General features: G+C 39.1%; 3 protein-coding genes across 3 annotated transcripts; 1 reads left to right on the top strand and 2 right to left on the bottom strand.

Annotated features, from left to right (window-relative positions):
* Positions 1-9,658: 9,658 nt before the first annotated feature.
* On the bottom strand, positions 9,659-11,012 carry LOC138888518 (uncharacterized). Its single transcript, XM_070170391.1, has 2 exons — positions 9,833-11,012; positions 9,659-9,723 (listed from the first exon to the last, which is right to left on the bottom strand). Exons 1-2 carry the CDS (start codon positions 11,010-11,012, stop codon positions 9,659-9,661), a joined length of 1,245 nt encoding a protein of 414 aa, XP_070026492.1.
* A 1,400-nt stretch (positions 11,013-12,412) lies between these two features.
* Positions 12,413-14,279, top strand: LOC104246610 (inorganic pyrophosphatase 1-like). Its single transcript, XM_009802454.2, has 4 exons — positions 12,413-12,655; positions 12,849-12,970; positions 13,083-13,284; positions 13,695-14,279. The coding sequence occupies exons 1-4, from the start codon at positions 12,518-12,520 to the stop codon at positions 14,037-14,039; spliced, it is 807 nt and encodes a 268-aa protein (XP_009800756.1). The 5' UTR covers positions 12,413-12,517; the 3' UTR covers positions 14,040-14,279.
* Positions 14,280-19,624: 5,345 nt separating this feature from the next.
* LOC138888517 (uncharacterized) lies at positions 19,625-20,439 on the bottom strand. The gene is made up of 2 exons (XM_070170390.1): positions 20,284-20,439; positions 19,625-20,164 (listed from the first exon to the last, which is right to left on the bottom strand). The coding sequence occupies exons 1-2, from the start codon at positions 20,437-20,439 to the stop codon at positions 19,625-19,627; spliced, it is 696 nt and encodes a 231-aa protein (XP_070026491.1).
* Between the last annotated feature and the right edge of the window lie 2,134 nt (positions 20,440-22,573).

Genomic DNA, 22,573 nt, shown 5'->3' with positions numbered 1-22,573 from the left:
ATACTTGCTGGGGATTGGGATGAATTTTCCCCTTTTTTCATTATTATCTTTTTTATTCTTTTTTTTTTATTCTTTTTTTTTCTTTTTTGTTTTTGCATAGCTTCTTCCTTCAAAGACTACCTCCCTTGATTTACTTACCTGTTGGGGGGTAAAATGTTATCAGCTGGGGGTACCTGACTTCCAGAAAATTTTCTAAATGGAAGGAAAATTTTCTGCCCCAGTTTGATAATATCCCTTGTGGCATGCGTTTCTGCCTCAATGCCATTTCCCTTACCTGTTTCAAATCAAACAAAATTGTTAGTTTAAAACATGGTGGTTGGTTGTGATACTCCTGCTGGGATGGTGTTCCCTTTCTCCCTCCTTGCTCTGTGTTCCACAACTTGTTGGGGATGATATTATGTGCTGGGGATAATCCCTTCCTGCTGGGGATATCCATCTTCTTTTGTGGCATAGCTCGGAAACTGGCATTTTCCCGACCTTTTAGTCTAGTATGGATTTCGCCAAATCATGCTCACTGCTCTCCTTGCTCTGTCCATGGGCCTTGACCTTTGAGGTTTATAACCTTGGTTTTGGCAAGGATATCTCTCTTGACGCTCGTCAATCCTTTTGTCAATTCCCTTTGCTGGGGATATCTTTTTTGACACTGGCCTCGCGCTTGTTCCTCGCTGACTATACCATTTGGATATACTAGTCAGATCTCATCTTGGAAAGCTGATGGCATATTTTGAAGTCATTTCATACTTGTTCTGACCGGACAGACTCTATTGGGGAAATTTTTTATGAAAGGAGAAAGATAACAGAAACAAAATAAAAGACAAAGGAAACGATGACTCTTTTACAAAAGAAACTATAAATAAAAACCTATCAAACGCAGATACCGACTCTAATGGCCATGACATGCGTATGTGGCCTATCCTCTGCCGTCAATCATCTTTTAAGATCTTCCATTGGCGATTCCCCCTCTGATTCTCAATCTTATTCGACTTGTAGTGCCCGAAGGGTTTTCACTATCAAGTCTCTCTCATTTTTGGCTTTTCTCTCAGCTTTCATCGCCTTATGGTGCCTGTGAAGGTTTTCACCGATAAGACTCTCTCATTTGTATCACTTTCCAGCTGGGGATTTGGAGTGTCGCCGGTATGACTCTTTCTGTTGGAGATTAGAGTCCTTTCTGCTGTGGAACAGAACGTCATGTTCGCCGGTAAGACAACATTTGTCTAACTTGGCATCTTTTGAAGACTGATCAGAAGGTCTTTCTTGGACCGTAATGTGGGTTTTGGATAGGGCTAGAAAGAAAAGGGTATTAAAGGCTCAAAAATGCATTAATTTTGGGTTATTAATTACAACCTTCGGAATTAGATTTATTTACAACAAACGCAACCTTTGCCCCAGTTTTTTGCTTGGGGATATTTTAATTGATTTTCTTTTCATTTTTCAAAACTATGACTGAGCCGTGAAGCGCCTACGTATCCTCTTTGAGGAATCAGGTCAAACGTAGTTCCCAATTCCTCTTTTCATTTGATTTTTCTTTTTTTCTTTGTTATCAATTTTCTTTTCTTTTCTTTTTCTCTTTTTCGTTTTGTTGTTTTCTTTCCTTCTCTTTTTTTTTTTCTTTTTTTTCGTTGCTACTGATTCCGAACGAGGGGTATGAAAGAAAATAAATAAGGCTCAAAAGGGGTTAACGAAGGATAAAGTGTTTGGGTAGCAGAACAAAATGCCTTCGTCATTCCAGTCTTCAAAACATGCCAAGTGCAAACAACACAATTAAACAATAGATTTATAGTCTCTTCCGATGGTGCTGGACTTGACAATTATATTCAACATATGTTTGTTCATTTGTCACTTCTAAAGCACCGTTGGACGACACTCTCATTCTCATTATTATGAACGACCCTCATGCCAATTTAGGCGAATCTTTCTTTACCGGTTTTCTTTGTGTTTAACTTGCCCCAGTTCCATATCACCTGGGCTCTGAATAATCTCAACCGTCCTTATTTCTTTAAATGTTCTGATCACCTTCTCGGGGTTTTATGATTAACTTTAAAGACTAGGCCCAAACTGGGTGCGCATGTCATGTCCCTAGAATCGGCATTGAATAAAAAATGATAAAAGGACTAAACCAAAGAAAACTGAAAATAAAAAGGACCGGATTTTGCATTAGATTACCGGCGAAATGGTTTGAATAATAAAACAAACAAACAACCAAAATAAAATCCTAACACAACCTCGACAAAACTTAAACAAACTGATATGACAAAATGGAAAGATAAGAAGGTTTGACGCCAGAAAATATTCGGATTACAACTCTAAGAATAACCCGGACAACAGAAATGACAACAAAATAAGCCACCACCAGCTTCTCTTTCTTGTTAACCAAGGAACGGAGCGTCCTCCCACTTTATCAAACTTGGCATCTTGGCCACTGAGCTGTGCATTAGTATTGTCAAGACCATTGCCAGCTTCAATATCATCAACCTCCGTCAATAAGTTCCTCGATAGGATTTGAGTGCTTCTGCTATCAGGCCTGATCCCCGCAGAGTGTGCATCAGGAGGTAAAGGATTCTGGGTGTCATTGTCCGGCTTACCACAAGCCAACCACCTTAACTTATTTGCAAAACAAACAGGTTAGAATGGACTCAGTCGGTCCTTATTATTGACAACATCTTTTCTTTTTCTTTTTTCTTTTTTCTTTTTTTTTTCATTCTTTTTTCTTTTCATTTTTTCATTTTTTCATTTCGTTTTTTTTTCATTCTTTTTTCTTTTCATTTTTTCATTTTTCATTTCGTTTTTTTTCATTCTTTTTTTTCATTCTTTTTTTTCTTCTCTTTTTTTTCGTTGTGGTCGAATCTTATGGAGATTGCCTACGTATCATGACCCCGCATGAATCAGACCTTGCATAGTTCGGACCAATAAAAGATAAACAATAATGAACATTTTTTCCAATTTTCATATTGAAACAAACTGGGTTTTCAAGGATTTAAAGATGACCTACAAACTTGAAACTCAAGCAACCCACATTATTCTAATCAAGAGATTTATAAACTCAAAAACAAAAGGCTAGCTCCCTTTCTCTGTTCGACAAATGCAACCAAACAGTTATTTTTGCAAATGTGGCCCCTTCCAATTTTCACATGAATTTTGAGGCCGGGGAGGATTATTTTGACACTTTAAAACTTGTCCATTCTTTAACGAAAATAACCTTTCGACAACTGAAAGATACTCTAAGGCTATTTCGGCAAGAACGGTTTAAGACGCGGCCGAAGCTGGCTCGGCTTATTTTATTTTTTCATTTTTTTTGACTAAACATCCAAACGGCATTCACCTGACCGTTTACTCTTTGTTTTTTTTTCAAATTACGATAAAAACCTTGTGTTGCAAACACGGCCTCTCGACGTCTCGGGGACGAAGCTTTTTAAGGCTGTGTGGGTCAACTGGACCAAACTCCCAGACATGACCCCAAAAGGTGGCTGTTTACGCAAAGTCAGCCTTCCGGCGTCCCTTTCGGGAACATTCGGCTATTTATGACAAACAGCATCTCCTGACTTAGTTATGACTCTTTTATTGTTTTTTTCAAAAATAGGAAACTCAATATTGCAAACACGGCCTGTCAACGTCTCGGAGACGAAGATTTTTAAGGCCGTGCGGGTCAACTGGACCAAATCTTAAAATGACCCAAAGGTGGTTGTTTATGCAAAGTCAGCCTTCCGGCGTCCCTTTCCGGAACATTCGGCTATGTCTTGATAAAACAGCGTCACCCGACTTCTTTATGACAAAAACTAAAATTTGACATGTATTTTTTGTTATTTATTTATTTTTGCTTTTTTTTAGCAAAAGGGGGGTTGGACCCGATGAGGGTTGCCTACGTATCTCACATCCGGTGAGAATCAAACCCGCGTAGTTCGGGCAAAAGAAATACTTTAAAAGAAGAAAGGAAGCATTTTTTTTGATTGATTTTCTTTAAGATATATTTTTTGAATTTTCATTTGCCTTTTTTATTCTAAAGAAGAAGAAGAAATATTTTTTCGGAATTTTACTTTTAATAAAAGAAATGCTTCTCAAAATGTTTTTTTTTTGAATTTTGAATTTTCTTTTCAATTTTGAAAAAAGAATCAAAATATTTTCGGATTTGTTTTTTTTTTGTTATATTGTATTTTTTTTTTTGAAAACAATTAGAAAGACTTCCTAAAGAAGTCAATAATGGAGAAAATATTTTTGGATTATTTTAATTTTGTCATTTTCATAAACAAATAAATAACACATATTTTAAAAACAAGACTCTTTTTTTTTCATTTTTATGGCAAGACAAACAATTTTCTTTTCTATTAATGCTTTTTTTTAATAAAACAAACTAATAAGACATATATTTTTTTATTTTATATTCTCAAAATTTCGGCAGAGTTTCGACACTACTTGGACATTTGTTTTCTTTTTCTTTCTAAAAATAAGTAGTTATATCTCTACACTGCCATTTCCTCATCTTTTCACGATTTTCTAATTTGTGGAAAATGATGACAACATACAAAATCTTTTGAATTTTCATGCCTTGTTTTTATATGTATTTTTATTTTTTTATATTTATTGTTATTTTCAAAATGTGGCATGGGAAACATAAGGATTTCCAAGACATCTTGGATTTCGCAAATGTTCCCCATGCGCTTTTTCCAACATATGAAGCGTGGGGGACATATGGGAATTCCAAGACTTCTTGGATTCCACAAATGTTCCCCATGTGTTTTCCCAAAAAGCAAGCGTGGGGGACATAGGGAATTCCAAGGCTTCTTGGATTCCACAAATGTTCCCCATGCTTTGATTAAAATAACATCATGCTGGAAATGACCAAATGACCCATTCGCCCTTGACTGAATACAACATGTAGCACATAGGATGCCATAAGATGGTCTATTATTTTCAGGTTGCTTGTCCTAGACGGACCCAACCCCTGTGTTGAGTCCCCTAAGTCAAATGCACATGATGCAAATAAACGTTCCTACTAGGGATCCGACATGTGGCTAGGTTATTCTAGGTTCATAACCTGGGTATTTGTTCTAGACTGTGTACTCGAGCGGACAACTCGAGTCGAGGAGGGGGCTACGTACCGGGGACCCGCGGGATCGTCCGGCTTTGTAACTTATCCGACCTCTTTCTTATTTCAGGTATTGACACTAACAGAATAGGGAGTCTCGACCAGCGAGCTTCTCCCCGGAGGTAAGAAGTGAATGGTTTCGGCACAGTTTATATGTACAGTTCAAATAATATCAAAGCGGTAAAAGTAGCATTTAGCACATTAGGCTCAAAACATGTAATAAAATTAGATAATAAATAAAGCCAAATAATAACAATTATTCCAAGCTCGAATTCTTAACCCTGAACCAGGGGTTCTGGGTCATCCCCAGCAGAGTCGCCAGAGCTGTCACACCTCCTTTTTCCGCACCCGATGGGGCGCAACAGGAGTTTTTTCCAATTAAAGGACAATCGAAACGGGATTGGTTTATTTATTTCAGAGTCGCCACTTGGGAGATTTAGGGTGTCCCAAGTCACCAATTTTAATCCCGAATCGAGGAAAATAATGACTCTATATTATAGTCTGCGTACCAGAAATCTAGATAAGGAATTCTGTTAACCCGGGAGAAGGTGTTAGGCATTCCCGAGTTCCGTGGTTCTAGCACGGTCGCTCAACTGTTATATTCGGCTTATTTATCTGATTTTAAAATACAATTATGAACCAATGTGCCAATTTTAACTTTTAACCGCTTTATTATTATTGTTTTTACAAGAATGTGAACATCGCTTAAAACACGTCTTTGGACTGCGTCACATGAAATGCACCCACAATCCGGAACGCATTTTATTTGATGTTTTGAGATTTGGATTTGGGTCGCATGAAATGCGCACCCGAGCTTAAGAAAGTAAATTATTAAACACGCGCCTAAAGAGACTATCGCGTTATTATTTCGCGGAGGTCGTGAAATTCGCTACACGAACCTCCTGAATTCTAAGTAATTTTAAACAAGTATTTACTGAGGGCCCCACGATTTGTGTTGTTATTCGGCGAGGCTCATCTCATGCTTATTTTTTAAAAGGAATTTGCAACGTCATGGAAATGCATCTCATACCACGTCACAGTCAATGTACCCGTGATTAGAGGCACATTTCGATTTCGTTGAGATTTGGATTTGGGTCACATAAATGTGCACCCGAGTTTAGGGAGATAACGTTATTAAAGGCGCGCCTAAAGCAACTAGCGCATTATTATTTTTGGGGAGGGCCGTGAAATTTGCTAAACGACCCGTCCCGGAATCTAAGTATTTAATATATACACTTAGAGGGCCCCGCAATTTGTTCCTTTTATTTGGCGAGGCTCGTCTCATTTTACTTATTATTTTTTTATTATCATTTATATTTTTTTATTTCTTTTTTTTTATTATTTTTTTTTATATTTTAAAAGGGTGCCATTTTTACGCCTTTAACAATGCTAAACCTTACGGCTTCTTTACAACTACAATCTCATAACTTGTCAAGATTTGATAAAAGGAGTTAAGCGAATGAGTGTTTCGGGCGTAGCAACAACAGGTACTAATACTAATTTTGTCCAAGTAAACTAAGACAATGAAGGGACGAGCGAATCAACGTCAAACTGTGTCTTGGGACTACTAATACAACTAAATCAAATGACATCAAGTAAACAATAATAACATAACACAAAAATGAACTAAAATGCATACGGTGAAACATAAGCAGAAAATTATCATATCAATTGATATATTGCAACTTCAAACATTGAACGTAAAATTTCTTTAATCCAATACATCGAGGCTTACTAACCTGAATAAACAGAAACGCATAAAGCCATGGACCGAACCTCAACATCGACTTCAACGGACAAACTCGACGCGCCGGACCTCGACGAACAAAGACGACCTCAACGGACTACACGACAACAGTGAAAGAACAACGATAACATGGCTGGTTGGTGGTCGCGTTTGGATAGTATAGCTGAAGCAGTGGTGTTTGGACGGTGTTCAGTGGTCATTTGATCCACTGCTGGGCGTGAGGAAACGACAGGGAAACGGTGTTCAATGGGCTCGACGGGGTGATGGTTGTTTGACGATGGTTGAGGGTGGTCGGAGGTTTTGGTGGACTGGTTCTTTGTCGACTTCTCCTTGGGACGTGGGGGTTTGGGTGTTTGTTGACGATGCAGGCGAGATGCTGTGGGGTCAGCTGGTTGGAGGTGGGTCGACGGAGGGAAGGTGAGGGTATGGCGGTTGACGGAGGTGGTTTTTCTGCTGGTTTTCATGAGGGTCTTCGGTTATGGCGTCGGGGTAGTGTTTGGGCAGTGAGGTGTGGTGGTGCGACTATTTCGGACGTGAGGGAAGCTGGGGGAAGGTGATAGTTTGCAGGTGGTCATCCTTGCTGCGACAGTAGGGGTCGTTAATGGTGGTTTACCGGAGGGGTCGTGACGGGGGGTGTTCGAGCGTGGGGAGGGGGTCCGGTGGTCGAAGGGCTGATGGGTTGTGACGGGGTGGTTTTTGGGTAGGGTTCTGCTAGGTATTTGCTTCTTCTTCTTCTTGAAGAAGAAGCGTGAACAGTAGTCTCCCGTAGGGTTTTTGCTTCTTCTCTTGAAGAAGAAAGAGCAACAGTAGCCTCTTTTTCAATTTTTCCAAAAGTCCCCCTTTCCTTTGGTCTTCTGTCCGTGTTTTGTAACACAATGCCCATAAAAATGAGCCCCACGCGTGGTGGGGTTCGAGGCATTTGTCCCCCACGCGTGGTGGGGTTCCCCACGTGTCCTGGACACGGTTTATTATGGGCTAGGTCCGAAAATTAGGCCTAAAATCGGGTAGTTTAAACCCGAATATTATTCTTTTGCCCGGACCCGAGAAATAGGAACACGTTGCTTAACTAGTCCTACGAAAGAAAAATAACTACCAAAAATAAGACTAGTATTTAAACAAAACTATATCTTTTTAAATATTTTTTCAAGATTTAAAATAGCTACAAAATATTAATGAAACTATTTTTTTGTAATTTTCGTTTTAAATATTAAGATAAAATATGAGGTAATATTTTTGTATTTTTCAAAGTTAAAATGACTATAAAACCTTAATAGAACTATATTTTACTTATTTTTTTTGTAATTTTCGAAATTATAAAGTACAAAAATAAAGTACAATTTTTTGTATTTTTCAAGTTTATGAGAGATACATAAACTAAAATTTATATATATATTTTTTGAAATTTCTTTTTGCAACGAAATAAAGTAAAAATAGTTAAAATGGCTATACTAGTCCTAAATTAGATATTTAAGCTTAAGGACGTAAAAATTCCCGGGGAGGGTCAAAAATCACGTGCTTACAGCTGCCCCTCTTTGACTGGGCTAGTCTCACTCTAGGGCGTTGTATAGATATTCACAACTTCCCCCTAACCTTCAACCTTAATGTTCGACCTCCACAATTCCCTGTCTAGGGCCATGTCCTCAGTAATCCTAAGTCGCGCCATGTCCTGCTTGATCACCTCTCCCCAATACTTCTTAGGTCTCCCTCTACCTCTCCTCGTACCCACCACCACCAATCGCTCACACCTCCTCACAGGTGCATCAGTGTATCTCCTCTGAATGTGCCCGAACCATCTGAGTCGTGCTTCCCGCATCTTGTCCTCTATTGGGGCCACGCCCACCCTCTCTCGAATATCTTCATTCCTAATCTTATCCATCCTTGTATGCTCGCACATCCACCTCAACATCCTCATCTCTGCTACTTGCATCTTCTGATGTGTAGGTTCTTAACCGGCCAACACTCGGTACCATACAACATGGCAGGTCTAACTACTGCTCTATAAAACTTACCTTTTAGTAATGGTGGTACTTTCTTGTCACACAGGACTCCCGTCGCTAACTTTCACTTCATCCACCCCACCCCTATACGGTGTGTGACATCCTCGTCGATCTCCCCGGTCCCCTGAATAACTGACCCAAGGTACTTGAAACTACCCCTCTTAGGTATGACTTGAGATTCAAGCCTTACTTCTACTCCCTCGTCCGTCGCCTCGTCCCTAAATTTGTACTCGAGGTATTCCGTCTTCGTCCTGCTCAATCTGAACCCTTTAGACTCAAGGGCCTGTCTCCAAACCTCTAGCCTCTCACTGACGTCGCGTCGGGTCTCGTCAATTAAGACTATGTCATCAGCAAATAGCATGCACCATGGCACCTCCCCTTGAATATTATGCGTTATGGCATCCATCACCAGGGCAAATAGGAAAGGGCTGAACGCCGACCCTTGGTGCAACCCTGTAACAACCGGAAAATGCTTGGAGCCGCCTCCCACTGTCCTAACCTGAGTCTTAGCTCCATCATACATGTCTTTAATCACCCTAATGTATGCAACTGGGACCCCTTTAGCCTCTAAGCAGCTCCATAAGACCTTCCTAGGTACCCTGTCGTGCGCTTTCTCTAGATCGATAAACACCATGTGAAGATCCTTCTTCTTATCCCTGTATTGTTCCACCATCCTCCTAATAAGGTGGATAGCTTCTGTGGTAGATTGCCCCGGTATGAACCCGAACTGGTTGTCTGAAATAGACACCGTCCTTCGCACTCTCATTTCAACCACTCTCTACCAGACTTTCATGGTATGACTCAGTAATTTGATACCCCTATAGTTGTTACAGCTCAAGATATCACCTTTATTCTTATACAATGGAACCATTGTACTCCACCTCCACTCTTCAGGCATCCTATTAGTCTTGAATATAACATTAAACAACCCAGTGAGCCATTCCAAGCCTGCTCTACCCACACCTCTCCAAAGTTCAACCGGAATTTTGTCTGGCCCGGTAGCTCTACCCCTCCTCATCTTACGCATTGCCTCCATGACCTCATCGACCTCAATGTCCCTACAATAACTTAATTCATGGGTGCTGTCCGCATTCCTCAATTCACCTATTGTAATATCCTGATCCCCTTCTTCATTTAGAAGTCTATGAAAATAGGACTGCCATCTCCTCTTAATCTGGTCCTCCCCCGTCAAAACTTTGTCGTCATCATCTTTTATACACCTCACTTGGTCCAGATCCCGAGCCGCCCTCTCTCTCACCTTAGCGAGTCGGAATAACTTCTTCTCCCCGCCTTTGTTCCCTAGTTCCTCATACAGACGAGCAAAAGCTGCTGCCTTAGCCTCCGTTACTGCCATCTTTGCCTCCTTCCTAGCAATCATATATCTCTCTCTGTTCGTTGTCTTCTCCTCCTCGCCAGTACTCCCTACTAGTCGCAGGTAAGCCGTCTTCTTCGCTTCCACTTTACCTTGGACACCGGCATTCCACCACCAGTCTCCTTTGTGGCCACCAGTGCGTCCAAAAGATATACCTAACACCTCTGTCGCCGCCTTCCTTATGCTGTCTGTCGTCGTCGACCACATAGTGTTTGCGTCCCCACTACTTCTCCAAGCTCCCATTGCCGATAACGTTCCTACCAACTCCTGAGCTTTATCCTCAGTCAAGGCGCCCCACCTAATCCTCGGGCGGCCTCGTACTGACCTCTTCTTCCTCTTTATCGTAATATCAATGCCCATCACCAAAAACCTATGTTGCGTTGCAAGGGTCTCACCTAGGATAACTTTGCAATCCTCGCACCACCTTCTGTCGCATCTCCGGAGGAGAAGATAGTCAATCTGAGTCTTCGCCGCCAAACTTTGGTAAGTAACCAAATGCTCATCCCGCTCCGGAAAACTTGAGTTTGCAATCACTAGATCGAATGCCTTGGCAAAGTCCAGCAACGAAGTGCCCCCTCCGTTCCGTTCCCCAAAACCAAAGCCGCCATGCACCTCAGTATAACCACCTGCGGACGACACAATATGACCATTGAAATCTCCTCCTATGAATAACCTCTCGGAAGGTGGAATGCTACGAACGATGTCATCCAACCCCTCCCAAAAGCGCCTTTTAATCTCCTCATCCAAGCCAACTTGCGGCGCGTACGCACTAACGACATTTAAAGTACACTCACCCACCACCAATTTAATAGTCATTAGTCTATCATTCACCCTCTTGACCTCAACCACCGACTCTCTAAGATGGCTATCAACCAGGATACCCACTCTTTTCTTACCCCTGTGGACTCCAGAGTATCACAACTTATACCCATCCGCGGTTCTCGCCCTCGATCCAAACCACCTAGTCTCCTGGACACATGCTATATTAATCTTCCTCTTCTGGAGGATCTTTGCCAACTCTATGGAGCGAACCTATGTTCCATGACCCGATTCTCAACCTATAGGCTCCCTTGCCCCTTCTACCTCCCATGCATCCCGTCCCACACCCTGACCCTGGTCCCACACTCTGCCCCACACGAGGACATGCCCTTAATCTACCATCCCAGACTGCAGCCACTTACCCCTACTGCCAATCTAAAAAGGGCTCGCCAGTGCCCAACGGCCAACGAATCAAACTAGAAGGAAACAAGTCACTACAAGTACACTTGTAGAATGATTGAACTATTGTGAACTAAAGGGACAACAATTTAGCTAAACACCAAAAGGGAAACCGTAGAATGGGAGGTACCAACTCCCGAGAACCAAACCTGTGTTGACTGGCTTTACTTGGTGTAGTTATACGCTCACGCACCGCTTCCCACCGCCCTTTGATGACGCTCGCTCAGATTGCTCTCCTTTGCTAGTGCTTGTGCGCCCAACTTGTCTTCGACAAGTTCGCGAACTTCCCTGAAAATACAGAATATACCACGACCCAAAAAGCAGGAGGGCTGTCACCGCTACCACTGGTGTAGCCCTGACAGTAGTAGTGGAATTATAGGGAAAAAGCAGAGAACTATACAAAATTCATCAAGTTCTACCGTGGTACAACAAACTGAACAATTGCAAGGTAGAAATCTTACAATTTTTAAGAGGAAACCCGCTGTCGAAAAGGATCAAACCCGAAAAGTCGCTGGAGCTCGGATACGGGATCTTTGCAGTTTTTCACCTTAAAAAGATGAGCCGCAGAGAAGAATCGCAGTTGGAACCCAAAAACAGAATATTCCATCCTAAATTGGAGAATTAAGTTCCTCATACTCGAATATTCTCTCTTATTCCCCACGCTTAATTTTCCCTTAATCGCCGCGCTAATCAAAACCAACGTATATAGTACCAAAAGAAAAACCTAGCTTTTAGCCGTACGATGATCCGTTCGAATCCCGTGTCTAGAAAATCAAACGGCTAATATTTGCCAAAAGATAAAAGTAGCAGAACGGTAATGACTTTTCTGGAAAGAAACAAAACTGCAAAAAGGGATTTGAATGGCTTTGCTTTAACGTACCACAAACTGAAAAACGTAATATTCCTTGGCATCTTTTTCTCCGTTTCCTAATTCAAAAATGAACAAACCTTTACAACTCTTTTCCCCCTATATAAAGCCCTTCTTCTCCAGGTTTTCTATCACTTCAAGCTCAAACAACTGTTTCTGTTTTGAACCCAAAGAAAATACTAGGAAGAAGGAATTTTTCTCTTTTTTTCCTTTCATTCTCTTTAAAAACTGAAAAATGGCCGGAATCGTTGTAGTTTTTGACTTCGACAAGACGATTATCGATTTGGACAGCGATAATTGGGTGGTGGATGAGTTAGGTGCTACTGATTTGTTCAATCAACTTCTCCCTACCATGCCCTGGAATTCTGTCATGGTTGGTTTTTCTTTTCATATTTACACAGTCTATTATGTTCAATTTAATGACGTGAATTCGGGTGTATCGATCAAATCAAATAGTTTAACCGATGTTACAATTTCAAATGACACAATATGCTCATGTAAGATAACGTGTCTTGCATTTATTAGTTTGATTTTTCCTAATTTTCCGGCTTTCACACAAATTACAGGACAAGATGATGAAGGAGCTTCATGCACAAGGCAAAACTATTGCGGACATTGAAGAAGTACTTAAACGGGCACCAATAATTCCCCGCGTAGTACCAGCCATTAAAGAGGCTCATGCTTTAGGGTATGTAGATCTCTAAACTTCAGTATTTTTATTGGCATATATTTCCTCTGTGTTTTTTTTTTTTTTTAAAATAGTGACTCAAGACATTAAATGCAATGCTTGTTATTTTCAGTTGTGATTTGAGGGTAGTAAGTGATGCAAATATTTTCTACATCGAGACAATATTGAAGCATCTGGGAATAATGGATTGCTTCTCAGAGATCAACTCAAACCCAGGATATATTGATGAGGAAGGAAAACTTAGAATCCAACCTTACCATGATTTTCACACTTCATCTCACGGTTGCAGTCTTTGTCCTCCCAACATGTGCAAGGTAAAACACAACAAAAAACTTAATCTTACTCGATGTCTACACAAATTCAACGATGTTAAAACACGTGTTTTTACATATACTGTTATTAATTAATTATGATCGTGGTAAATTAATATGATTTTGGTGTAAACATCTGATTCTAATCTCATAACTTTCTTTTTATGGCCCAAGCTAGTTTCCGACTTGCATGTTAGATGGTACTAGAGTAGTAGTTTTCCTAATGTTTTTCGAATATGCTGAAATACAGAATTTCTCTTTTGATAATGTAGTATAGTACTCTCATATCAAGCCTATGGCCAGCAAAATTTCTCTTTATATTTTTCTTTTAATCTTTTATATGTATAATATTTGGATTTATAAACAATTAATATATTCTAATGGATGGGTTTCTTTGTTAATAAACAAAACAGGGCCTCATTATAGAAAGAATACAAGCTTCTCTGGCTACGGAAGGGAAGAAAAGAATGATTTATCTTGGTGATGGAGCAGGTGATTTCTGCCCCAGCTTGAAACTCAAAAAGGAAGATTTTGTAATGCCAAGGAAAGATTTTCCGGTCTGGAAATTAATAAATGAAAATCGTGAACTGGTAAAAGCAGAGATTCATGGGTGGAAGGATGGAGAAGAGTATGAACATATTCTGCTTCAGATAATCAAAACAATAACAATGGAGGAGAACCAATTGTTATCAGTTGATTGCAAGTTTCAGACAATTCCCATTGAGGCCTTACCAAAAGCTGTCCCTGTGCCTTACTAATATTGAAGCTTTTGATGACTTGCTTATGATGTCAATAAATTAAAGGATAGTAATGCGTGTGATTTTGTGTGTTAATTAAAATATCAAGAAAGTGATCAACTGACAGCTAACTGATAAAGAGCTGGCTTTGATTAATTACTTGTTCTTTATGGTTTTTGTCGAATCCAAACACCTAAAGTGTTATGTGGTTTTGAGCCTATGATTCGGGCTCTAAATAACATGATGTGACAATTTTAACTACTTGTATTATCTCCCTTAACTTTTTAATCATTCTTAAGTTATATTTTGCTCAAATTTAAGCTTTTATTTTTTCTTCTTTTTAATATTTTTGCGTTCGGTAAGACCTCATTATAAACGAAATTGCCACAACATCTGGAAAGAGGTAGCACAATCTATTATGCTAATATCAGAACATTCGTTACAACTTACGAGAAATAAAATAGCCTATTATTCTTATCTCAAAAAATTTAAAATCTTTCTTCCATTTATCTTTTTTCCAGTATTTTTGCTTAGATGAAGTAATATTTTGATACTTGAAAAACGGTTCAACGTTCCAAAGCGCAAGGATTATCAAAACTTTATTATGAAAACATGAACTGAATATGATTTCATTTTATATATTTCTCAACATTACATTTTCTGAAGTTCTTGAGGTCTAAACGGAAGGAAGATTCGACCAAAAAAAAAAAAAAACGGAAGGAAGGAAAAGAAAAGTTGAATATGTATTAAATAACACTAAAATCTTTGGTCATGAATTACATATTGCACAATTAATTTATCAAGATTAACTAGTCATTTAAAGGATTTTTTTTATTGCAAACCATACAAATCACTACAACATTTTAGACCTATAACCACCCCTGAGAAGTGTGGCCTAAGATGCAAAGAAGTGTAGCATTTGATCAAAGGCTTTACGGCTTTAGACAACGCTTTTTGGGGTGGCCTAAACTGCCGTAATCTTTGACTATTGGCCACGCTTTGTGGGTGTTGTCTTAGAAGCCACGCTTTAAAAGTGTGGCTGATAAGGTACAAAGGCCACACTTATATTTTCTCATATAGCCACGCTTTTATGGCATAAGGCTACACATTTGAAGCGTGATCTTTGTCACGTTATAGACTACGCTTTTAAAGTGTGGCTTCTAGAGCAACATTTATCATTAACAACATCAAGTTGACAATCCCTATGGCCACACTTTCTAAGCGTGGCAATTTTATCTACACCACGAAGTAATTTTTTAAATATTTGTATTAGCCACAATTTTGTGGTTAACAAATTATATTTGTTTACATTAATATCTGTCCACCCCATATATATATATATATATAAATAAATAGTAATCTCAAGCATTAAGTTAGATAATAAGTAACAGAATAAAAATAATTCAAATCCACATACTTGAAATAAACTTCAACAAAGAAACATACTTTGCGTACTATCTATAGTAATAAAGCACTATGGTTCAAGAGGAGGTTCACCAGCAAAGACCTCTACAAAACCAAATGTATTCATATTTATAGTATCAATACAAAATAAAAATTAACATTACAATTGTTCAAAAGATCTTTACCATTCACTTTAATGGATCAAATTGTTTTGTGGCCACCATTTTCAATTGCATCACCCATATTTTCCTACACATTCAAAATAAATTAAAAATTAGAAAGAAACAAATATATAATATCCATTGGTTATATCTTACTAAGAACTAATGATATTTTATTTCACAACAATAGCATAACAATGTCAAACACAAAAAAGATATACAAGTGAAAGAGAAGCAAAATGTGACGACCCGGCCAGTCGTCTCATGAGTTAGCGCTCAATTTCCTCCATTTCTACTTCTTATTATTTTGTTTATCGGTACTATGTGTTATCGGGTTGGTTGGCTCGGGTTCGGAAAGGTTTTGATAAGGTTTGAGACACTTAGTCTCTGTTAAGTGAGCTTAAGTTGAAAAAGTCAACCGGATGTTGACTTATGTGAAATAGGGCTCGGATGTGAATTTTGATGGTTCGGATAGCTTCAGGCTGATGATTTGAGACTTAGGAGCATGATCAGAACGAGTTTTGGAGGCCCGGAGTAGATTTAGGCTTGAATTGGCGAAGTTGGAATTTTGGCGTTTCCGGTTGATAGTTGAGATTTTGATATAGGGGCGAATGGAATTTCGGCAATTGCAGTAGGTCCGTTGCATCATTTGCGATATGTGTGCAAAGTTTCAGGTCATTCGGACGTGGTTTGATAGACTTTTTGATCAAAAGCGTAATTCGGAAGATTTTGAGAACCGTAGGCTTGAATCCGATGTGTTTTGGTTGATTTGATGTTGTTTGAGGTATTTTGAAGATTGGTATAAGTTTGGATGATGGTATGTGACTTGTTTGTGCTTTTGGTTGAGGTCCCGGGGGCCTTGGGGTGATTTCAGATGGTTGACGGAAGGATAAGAATTTGAAAATGGCAGCTGAAGTTGTAGGATTGCTGTCATAACTGCATCTGCGGTTGGGAGGCCGTAGGTGCGACCCCCGCAGATGCGGAAGATCAGTCGCAGAAGCGGAAGGAGCCAAGTAAGGCAGGAACCGCAGAAGCGGTTAAGGAGCCGCACATGCGATGGCGCAGGTACGGATTGTGCATCGCAGATGCGGAAATTGAGGACTTAAGTGAAAACTGCAGGTGTGGTCCTCTAGACCGCAGGAGCGAGATTTGGGTTGCAGGTACAAAAAGCCTGGACCAAAAGGTATAAAAGATTTCCTTCGCGATTTTGAGCTATTTCTTCACCATTTTTATTCGGGTTTGAGCTTGGGGAAGCCATTTTGTAGAAGGATTCAAGGGATAATGTCTGGAGGTAAGATTTTTGAACCTAATAATCGATCTTATGACATTATTTCACTGATTTGGCTTGAAATTAATGGAAATTAAGGGTTAAAAATTGGGGATTAGGGCTTGGTATTAGAGACCTTGACTTGAGGATTTGAGGGACATTTGTGGTCGGATTTTGGGACTTTTGATATGTATGAACTCGTGGAGAGATAAGGAATCAATTTGTGTAAATTTTATCGAATTCCGAGATGTGGGCCCGGGGGTAAGGTTTTGGTTAATTTGGGATTTATGTTGTAAATTGGTTATTTTTGCATGGGCTTCGTTCTCTTAGCATATTTTGACGTTGTGATTCTGATTTTGGATAGATTCGATGCGAGTTGAGGCCGATTCGAGGGGCAAAGACATCACGAGCTAGAGTTTGGACGGGGTAGAGATGAGTAATGATTGTAAATATTGTCCTGAGGGTATGAAATCGTGAATTACACATCGTTGTGCTATGTTGAGGTGACGCAAACCCTAGATGACGAGCGTGGGATCGTGCACCGTTGGGGATTGTGACTTAGTCCATCCCGAATAACTGTTTTACCGCGTATTTGATTGAAAGCTATTTGCTATAATCATGTTTTGGGCTGAATGCCATATTTGGGCATCGTGCCAATTGTTTTAGACCCTTAGGGAATTTTTACTGTTATATCCTTACTGTTTATTTTATATCCGTACTCAGTCATGCTATATTCTACTGTTTTCACAATTCATCCATCTTTACCTGTTTTGATATTTTAAATGATATCTTGGGCTGAACATCATGTTTTACTGTTGCCCGAGTGGCTTATGAGATTCTGACTAAGTAAGGCCGAGGGCCTGTGCTGTGAGGATACTTTTGGGTCGGGCTGCATGTCGCAGCAGTGATACACTGATTTATGATTATGAGGCCGAGAGCCTGAGATTGTACGCCACAAGGTGGCTTGATTTGAGGCCGATAGCCTATTGATTTTGCCACGAGATGGCTTGATATTGTGCTTGGGCCGTAAGGGGCCCCTTTCGGAGTCTGTACACCCCCAATGAGCGTAGGTACCCAGTGTGATATGTGATATAGCCCGAGGGGCTGGTGCTATTTCATGTTATTGACCGAGGGGCAGGTTCTGTTGATACTGTGCCCGAGGGGCGGATTTTATGTGTTTATCTTTTCTAGTTGCTTTTCATTTACTTGTTTAACTGTTAAAAAGGTATTTTAAAGAAGCTTATTCTGAACCAAGGTGTTTTTATAAGATTTCACTATTTATTGCATTTTATTGGTTTTTTTCACTGCTTCTTTATAGCATATTGTTGTATTTTTACGTGATTTCTTATCGCTCAGTCTTCATTTATTGTTATTACTCACTGAGTAAGAGTACTCACTTTACTCTCTTCACCCTGTGTGCAGATTCAGGAGCTTCAGGTCCCGCCAGTAAGGGTTGATTGCTCCAGTAGGCCATTCGGAGTGCACTAGGTAGCTGCTCGGCGTTCGTAGCCCAGTGTTTCTCCCTCCTATTTGTTTCTAGTTCTGTAATTGACTGTATAAACTCTTTCAAACTCTTAGACACATGTTTAGATGCTCATAACTTGTGACACCCCGATGTCGGGCTGCGTTTGTTTCGTAAATTGTACTGTTTCACTGTTTCTTTTGGGATTTAATCATGTTAATGGCTTAAATTGTGTTATTTTAATTATTAAAAATGAATTGGATGTTTTGTCAGCTGGCCTTGTCTTCACGAGAGACACTATCACGATCGGATCTAGGTTTAGGATCGCGACACAAAAATATAAATTAATATACATTTTACCTATCTCCTTCTATAATCACAATAATCACTTAATTTAATAACAAGGGAAATATACCCCTCTACTTATAAATATTATCAATATTGTATCTTCGTTATACTATCCGATCAAATTTACCCCAACCATAATACTATTTGGTGAAATATAAATACCTTTTCAAGACTCGAGGTATGAGTTGAGCCAGAAGAATATAGTAGATTATGTCCTCTCATAGCTCATGCACTACTTGCATCAATGGGTGAAGGAATATTAGATCTAACACACTCGTGTATATCATGAAAATTCAGTACAGGGTTGTTTTTCACTAATTGATTAAAAAAACATCGCATTTCTTCTCTCATCATTTCCTTCATTTCTTCCTTCAGGGAAGTTATTTCGTTGGCTTGCTTTTGTTTAAGCTTGGTGATTTCTTCATCTTTTTTCAGAAAGCTCATCGTCACTGATCTACCATAGCATCTAACCCGACCAGGCTGCTCCTTTCCAAATACAACCCTAAATGCATCATCTGTTGTTTCTCTGGAATTTTGACGATTCTGAAGTGCAGCCTGTAAAAACAAATATTATTGCCCATCACTTACAAGTCAAGATAGATCGAACACTAAAATAAGTTTCAACAAGTCAAGTTAGATTAATTTTTTTTAACAAACCTTAAAATTTAGCCAAGAATATCAATAGATTTTTCAGCGACAATGATAGTAGCCATTTTAATATGAAGTTTCAAACAAACAGAACTGATTTTTTTCCCCAAGTACCCACCTTATTCGGTTGTCACACTTCTGCATATTATCATGTTTTCCTCTAGAAACCGGTGGATACATTTACACCTTGCGACAACCACAATTGAACTCACCACAACATATTTGTAAAAACCTCCTTTATAGGCTCTAAAAATTATTTTATAATCACAAACTCATGCCTATAATGTTGTCTGCAGTTGTTATTTTTCATTGTTGTTTACAATTCATGATGCCAATCCTCCTTTAGGACTCTTATCTGCTCATCTCTTTTGTACAACTCATCTTTCATTTTTTCTATATTTTCTTCTAAAGTGAGTTGTGTGTGATCAAATTTCTTTTTACCAGTTCCTAATTTCAATTTTAGATTTTCAGATCTAAGCTCTAGGACATTGGTGTCAAGTTCATGAACCTGGTTCTTTAACTCAGCATTTTTACTTTCACTTTTACTAGCCCTAAGTCCCAGATTTTTGCACTTAGCTTTCAAAATCACACACTCCTTAGATAGTTGTTCCTTTTCATTATTTAGATCCTCAGATTCATCAATGAAATCTAGGAGTAACTCAGACAGCCTTTCTTTAGACAAAAATTTAATCTTGTCTTTGAGATGAATTATACTTACCTCAGATTCCTCATCGGATTCTCCAATTACCATAAGTGCTTGTTCATCTTCATCTTCACCCTTTGAGTCCTCATTTGAGCTTTCTACCCAGGCAACAACCATAGCCTTTGTTGATCCTTTGTTCTTCTTGGGTTGAACCTGTTCCTTCGTTCAGCTCTTTTCTTCTTCCATTCAATTTCCCATTGAGGGCAGTTTTTGAAGTGGTGATCAATCTTCCCACACTTGTAACACCCCTCATTGGTTTGTTTTTTAGGAACCCTTGGTATGTTGTAGCTTTCGCTTCTTGAAGGACCCTTTACTCTCATTAGGTACTTCTTGAAGTCCTTTGTGATCATGGTCATTTCATCCTCCTCTAGATCAGCACCTTCAGTGATTCTGAATGCCAGGCTCCTTTCCTTCTTGTGTTCATCCATCTTCATTGTTTGCCTTCTAAGTTCATAGGTAGTGAGATTTCCAATTAGCTCATCCAACTTAAGAGTGACAATGTTCTTTGATTCCTGAATAGCAGTGATTTTGCTTTCCCAAGAGACTGGCAGAACCCTTGTCAAAATCTTCTCAACTTTGTCTTCTTCAAGAATAACCCTTCCAAGAGACTTAAGTTCATTTGTCAGTGTGGTGAACCTTGTATACATCTCTTGGATGGCTTTCCCTTCCTTTATGGTAAAATTTTCATATTGAGAATACAACAGTGTTCCTTTGGACTTCTTCACTTGAGGTGTTCTTTCTTGAGCCACTTGCAAGGTGTCTCAGATTTCCTTAGCAGTGGTACAGCTTTGAATCCTACTGTACTCGTCTGGACCAAGTCCACACACAAGCCATTTCTTGGCCTTAGCATTCTTTTCCCATTTCCTCAAGTCTACAGCATTGCAGTCAGCTCTTGTTTTTGGCACATCTACTCCTTCAACATTCTTCTTCATGGTAGCCAGGAAACCATCAGTGACAATGTCCCATAGCTCATAGTCTTCTCCGATGATGTGATCTCTTATCCTGTTTTTCCACCAAGAGTAGTACTGGCCAATAAAGAGTGGAGGCCTATCAGTGGATTGTCCTTCCCAGTTTCCAGGCGGTGCGCTCATCTTGATATGTTCCTAAGGTGTTAGCCTCTTCAAGGATAACCTGCTCAGACACCAATTGATGTTTTATACTTCAATACCACACAAGAGGGGGGGAATGATTTGTGTGGTGACCAATATTTCGCTTAAACTGATAATGGAAAGACCTGGTTCTTTTATGTGTTCTTTCTACTACTGTTGCGGAATAATAAATGTAGAAAGTAAAGAATACACGTATTTTTACGTGAAAAACACCCGGCTTAAAAAGTGAAAAAATCATGACCTACTACTCAGTAGGATTTTCCCCAACACTTCACTAAATTACTGAGCCAAAATAGCATTTACAAAACTTTTTTTAAACCTAAGGATTACCTCTAATCCTGTTGTAGCAACGAGCCTCTAACTGTTGCGATAATTTCAAGTTAACTCTAACTTGAATACTCAAAGTACCTATTACAATTGCTTCTAGATAAAGCTGAAAGATACAATATGAAAATGCCTACTACAATTGAACTAGAAATAAAAAAAGACACATAAGACTCTTTATGGAGCTGGTTCTTTAATCTGGTTCATGTAGCTTCAGGTTTGCACACTTGAATCACACACGAACTGCTTGCAAAAAGCCTTGTTATTTTGCTCTCAATTCACGTTTAACTTCTGCGTTTTTGTGCAACACTTATAATATGAGAACATCCTGCAATTTATAGAGTTAGTAGATGAAGAAATAACTAGAGTTCTGATGCAACTCTTCCTTGGTGAAAGAATTCTAGTTGATTTCAACTTCTAACTCCTTCCCTATCCTGGATAGTATTCTCTTTGATTAAGGAGTCCTTCTCCTTATCAATTATGCAACATTTTCGATCATGAGATATTAAATATACCAAGTTAAGCTTATCTCTTTCACGTGCATCCCACATGCTCGAATCTGCCCATTTTTGTGCACCTGAGAGATGGACCTGATGGATGGACCTGGTTCATGCCTGAGTTCCTTTGTCACTCTTCAAAACTAACCTTTAGTTGGGCCAACATTGATTATAACCGATTTTACTCTATTATTTAATATACTTTTTCACCCTATGCTTTTCTAATAGATTTTTTTTTATCCTAAGTGTTTTATCAACTTGAAACTTAATCTTACTTGTATGTTAAATTTGAGAAAAATTAAATTGGCTTTTTAACTAGTTTTTTTTTAATCCGCTAGGCAATCGCCTAGGGCTAGTTTTATTATATATATAAATCTAAACAAAACAAAACATACATAATTTAAGGTTGTCTTGTGCTGTGGAAAATTAACTATGACTATTACATAATATCTATTACCAATATTGAGAACGGATCTCTACATTGGTATCATATATGGACTGATAATGTTATTGAAGATCAATTTTGCCATCTCCATTAATGTGACGCTCCAGAAATGTGAAGCTCCAGGAACGGATCAATCCCATTCCCCATATATTCGCAGCATAGGCACTCGCTCATCCAGTCTGACCCC

Source organism: Nicotiana sylvestris, chromosome 3 (genome assembly GCF_000393655.2).
Source record: "Nicotiana sylvestris chromosome 3, ASM39365v2, whole genome shotgun sequence".
NCBI classification, from domain to species: domain Eukaryota; kingdom Viridiplantae; phylum Streptophyta; class Magnoliopsida; order Solanales; family Solanaceae; genus Nicotiana; species Nicotiana sylvestris.
Note: the sequence above shows the minus strand (reverse complement) of the source record. Positions and strands in the feature narration are given on the sequence as shown.

Excerpts from the sequence above, each read along its gene's own strand:
- LOC138888518 (XM_070170391.1), bottom strand. The coding sequence starts at position 11,012 with ATGACTATTAAATTGGTGGTGGGTGAGTGTACTTTAAATGTCGTTAGT. Across the intron at positions 9,724-9,832 it reads AATGCGTAAGATGAGGAGGG|GATGCCTGAAGAGTGGAGGT; the intron begins GTAGAGCTACCG and ends CAAGACTAATAG.
- LOC104246610 (XM_009802454.2), top strand. The coding sequence starts at position 12,518 with ATGGCCGGAATCGTTGTAGTTTTTGACTTCGACAAGACGATTATCGAT. Across the intron at positions 12,971-13,082 it reads AAAGAGGCTCATGCTTTAGG|TTGTGATTTGAGGGTAGTAA; the intron begins GTATGTAGATCT and ends TGTTATTTTCAG. Across the intron at positions 13,285-13,694 it reads GTCCTCCCAACATGTGCAAG|GGCCTCATTATAGAAAGAAT; the intron begins GTAAAACACAAC and ends TAAACAAAACAG.
- LOC138888517 (XM_070170390.1), bottom strand. The coding sequence starts at position 20,439 with ATGGATGAACACAAGAAGGAAAGGAGCCTGGCATTCAGAATCACTGAA. Across the intron at positions 20,165-20,283 it reads AAAGCTACAACATACCAAGG|GTTCAACCCAAGAAGAACAA; the intron begins GTTCCTAAAAAA and ends ACGAAGGAACAG.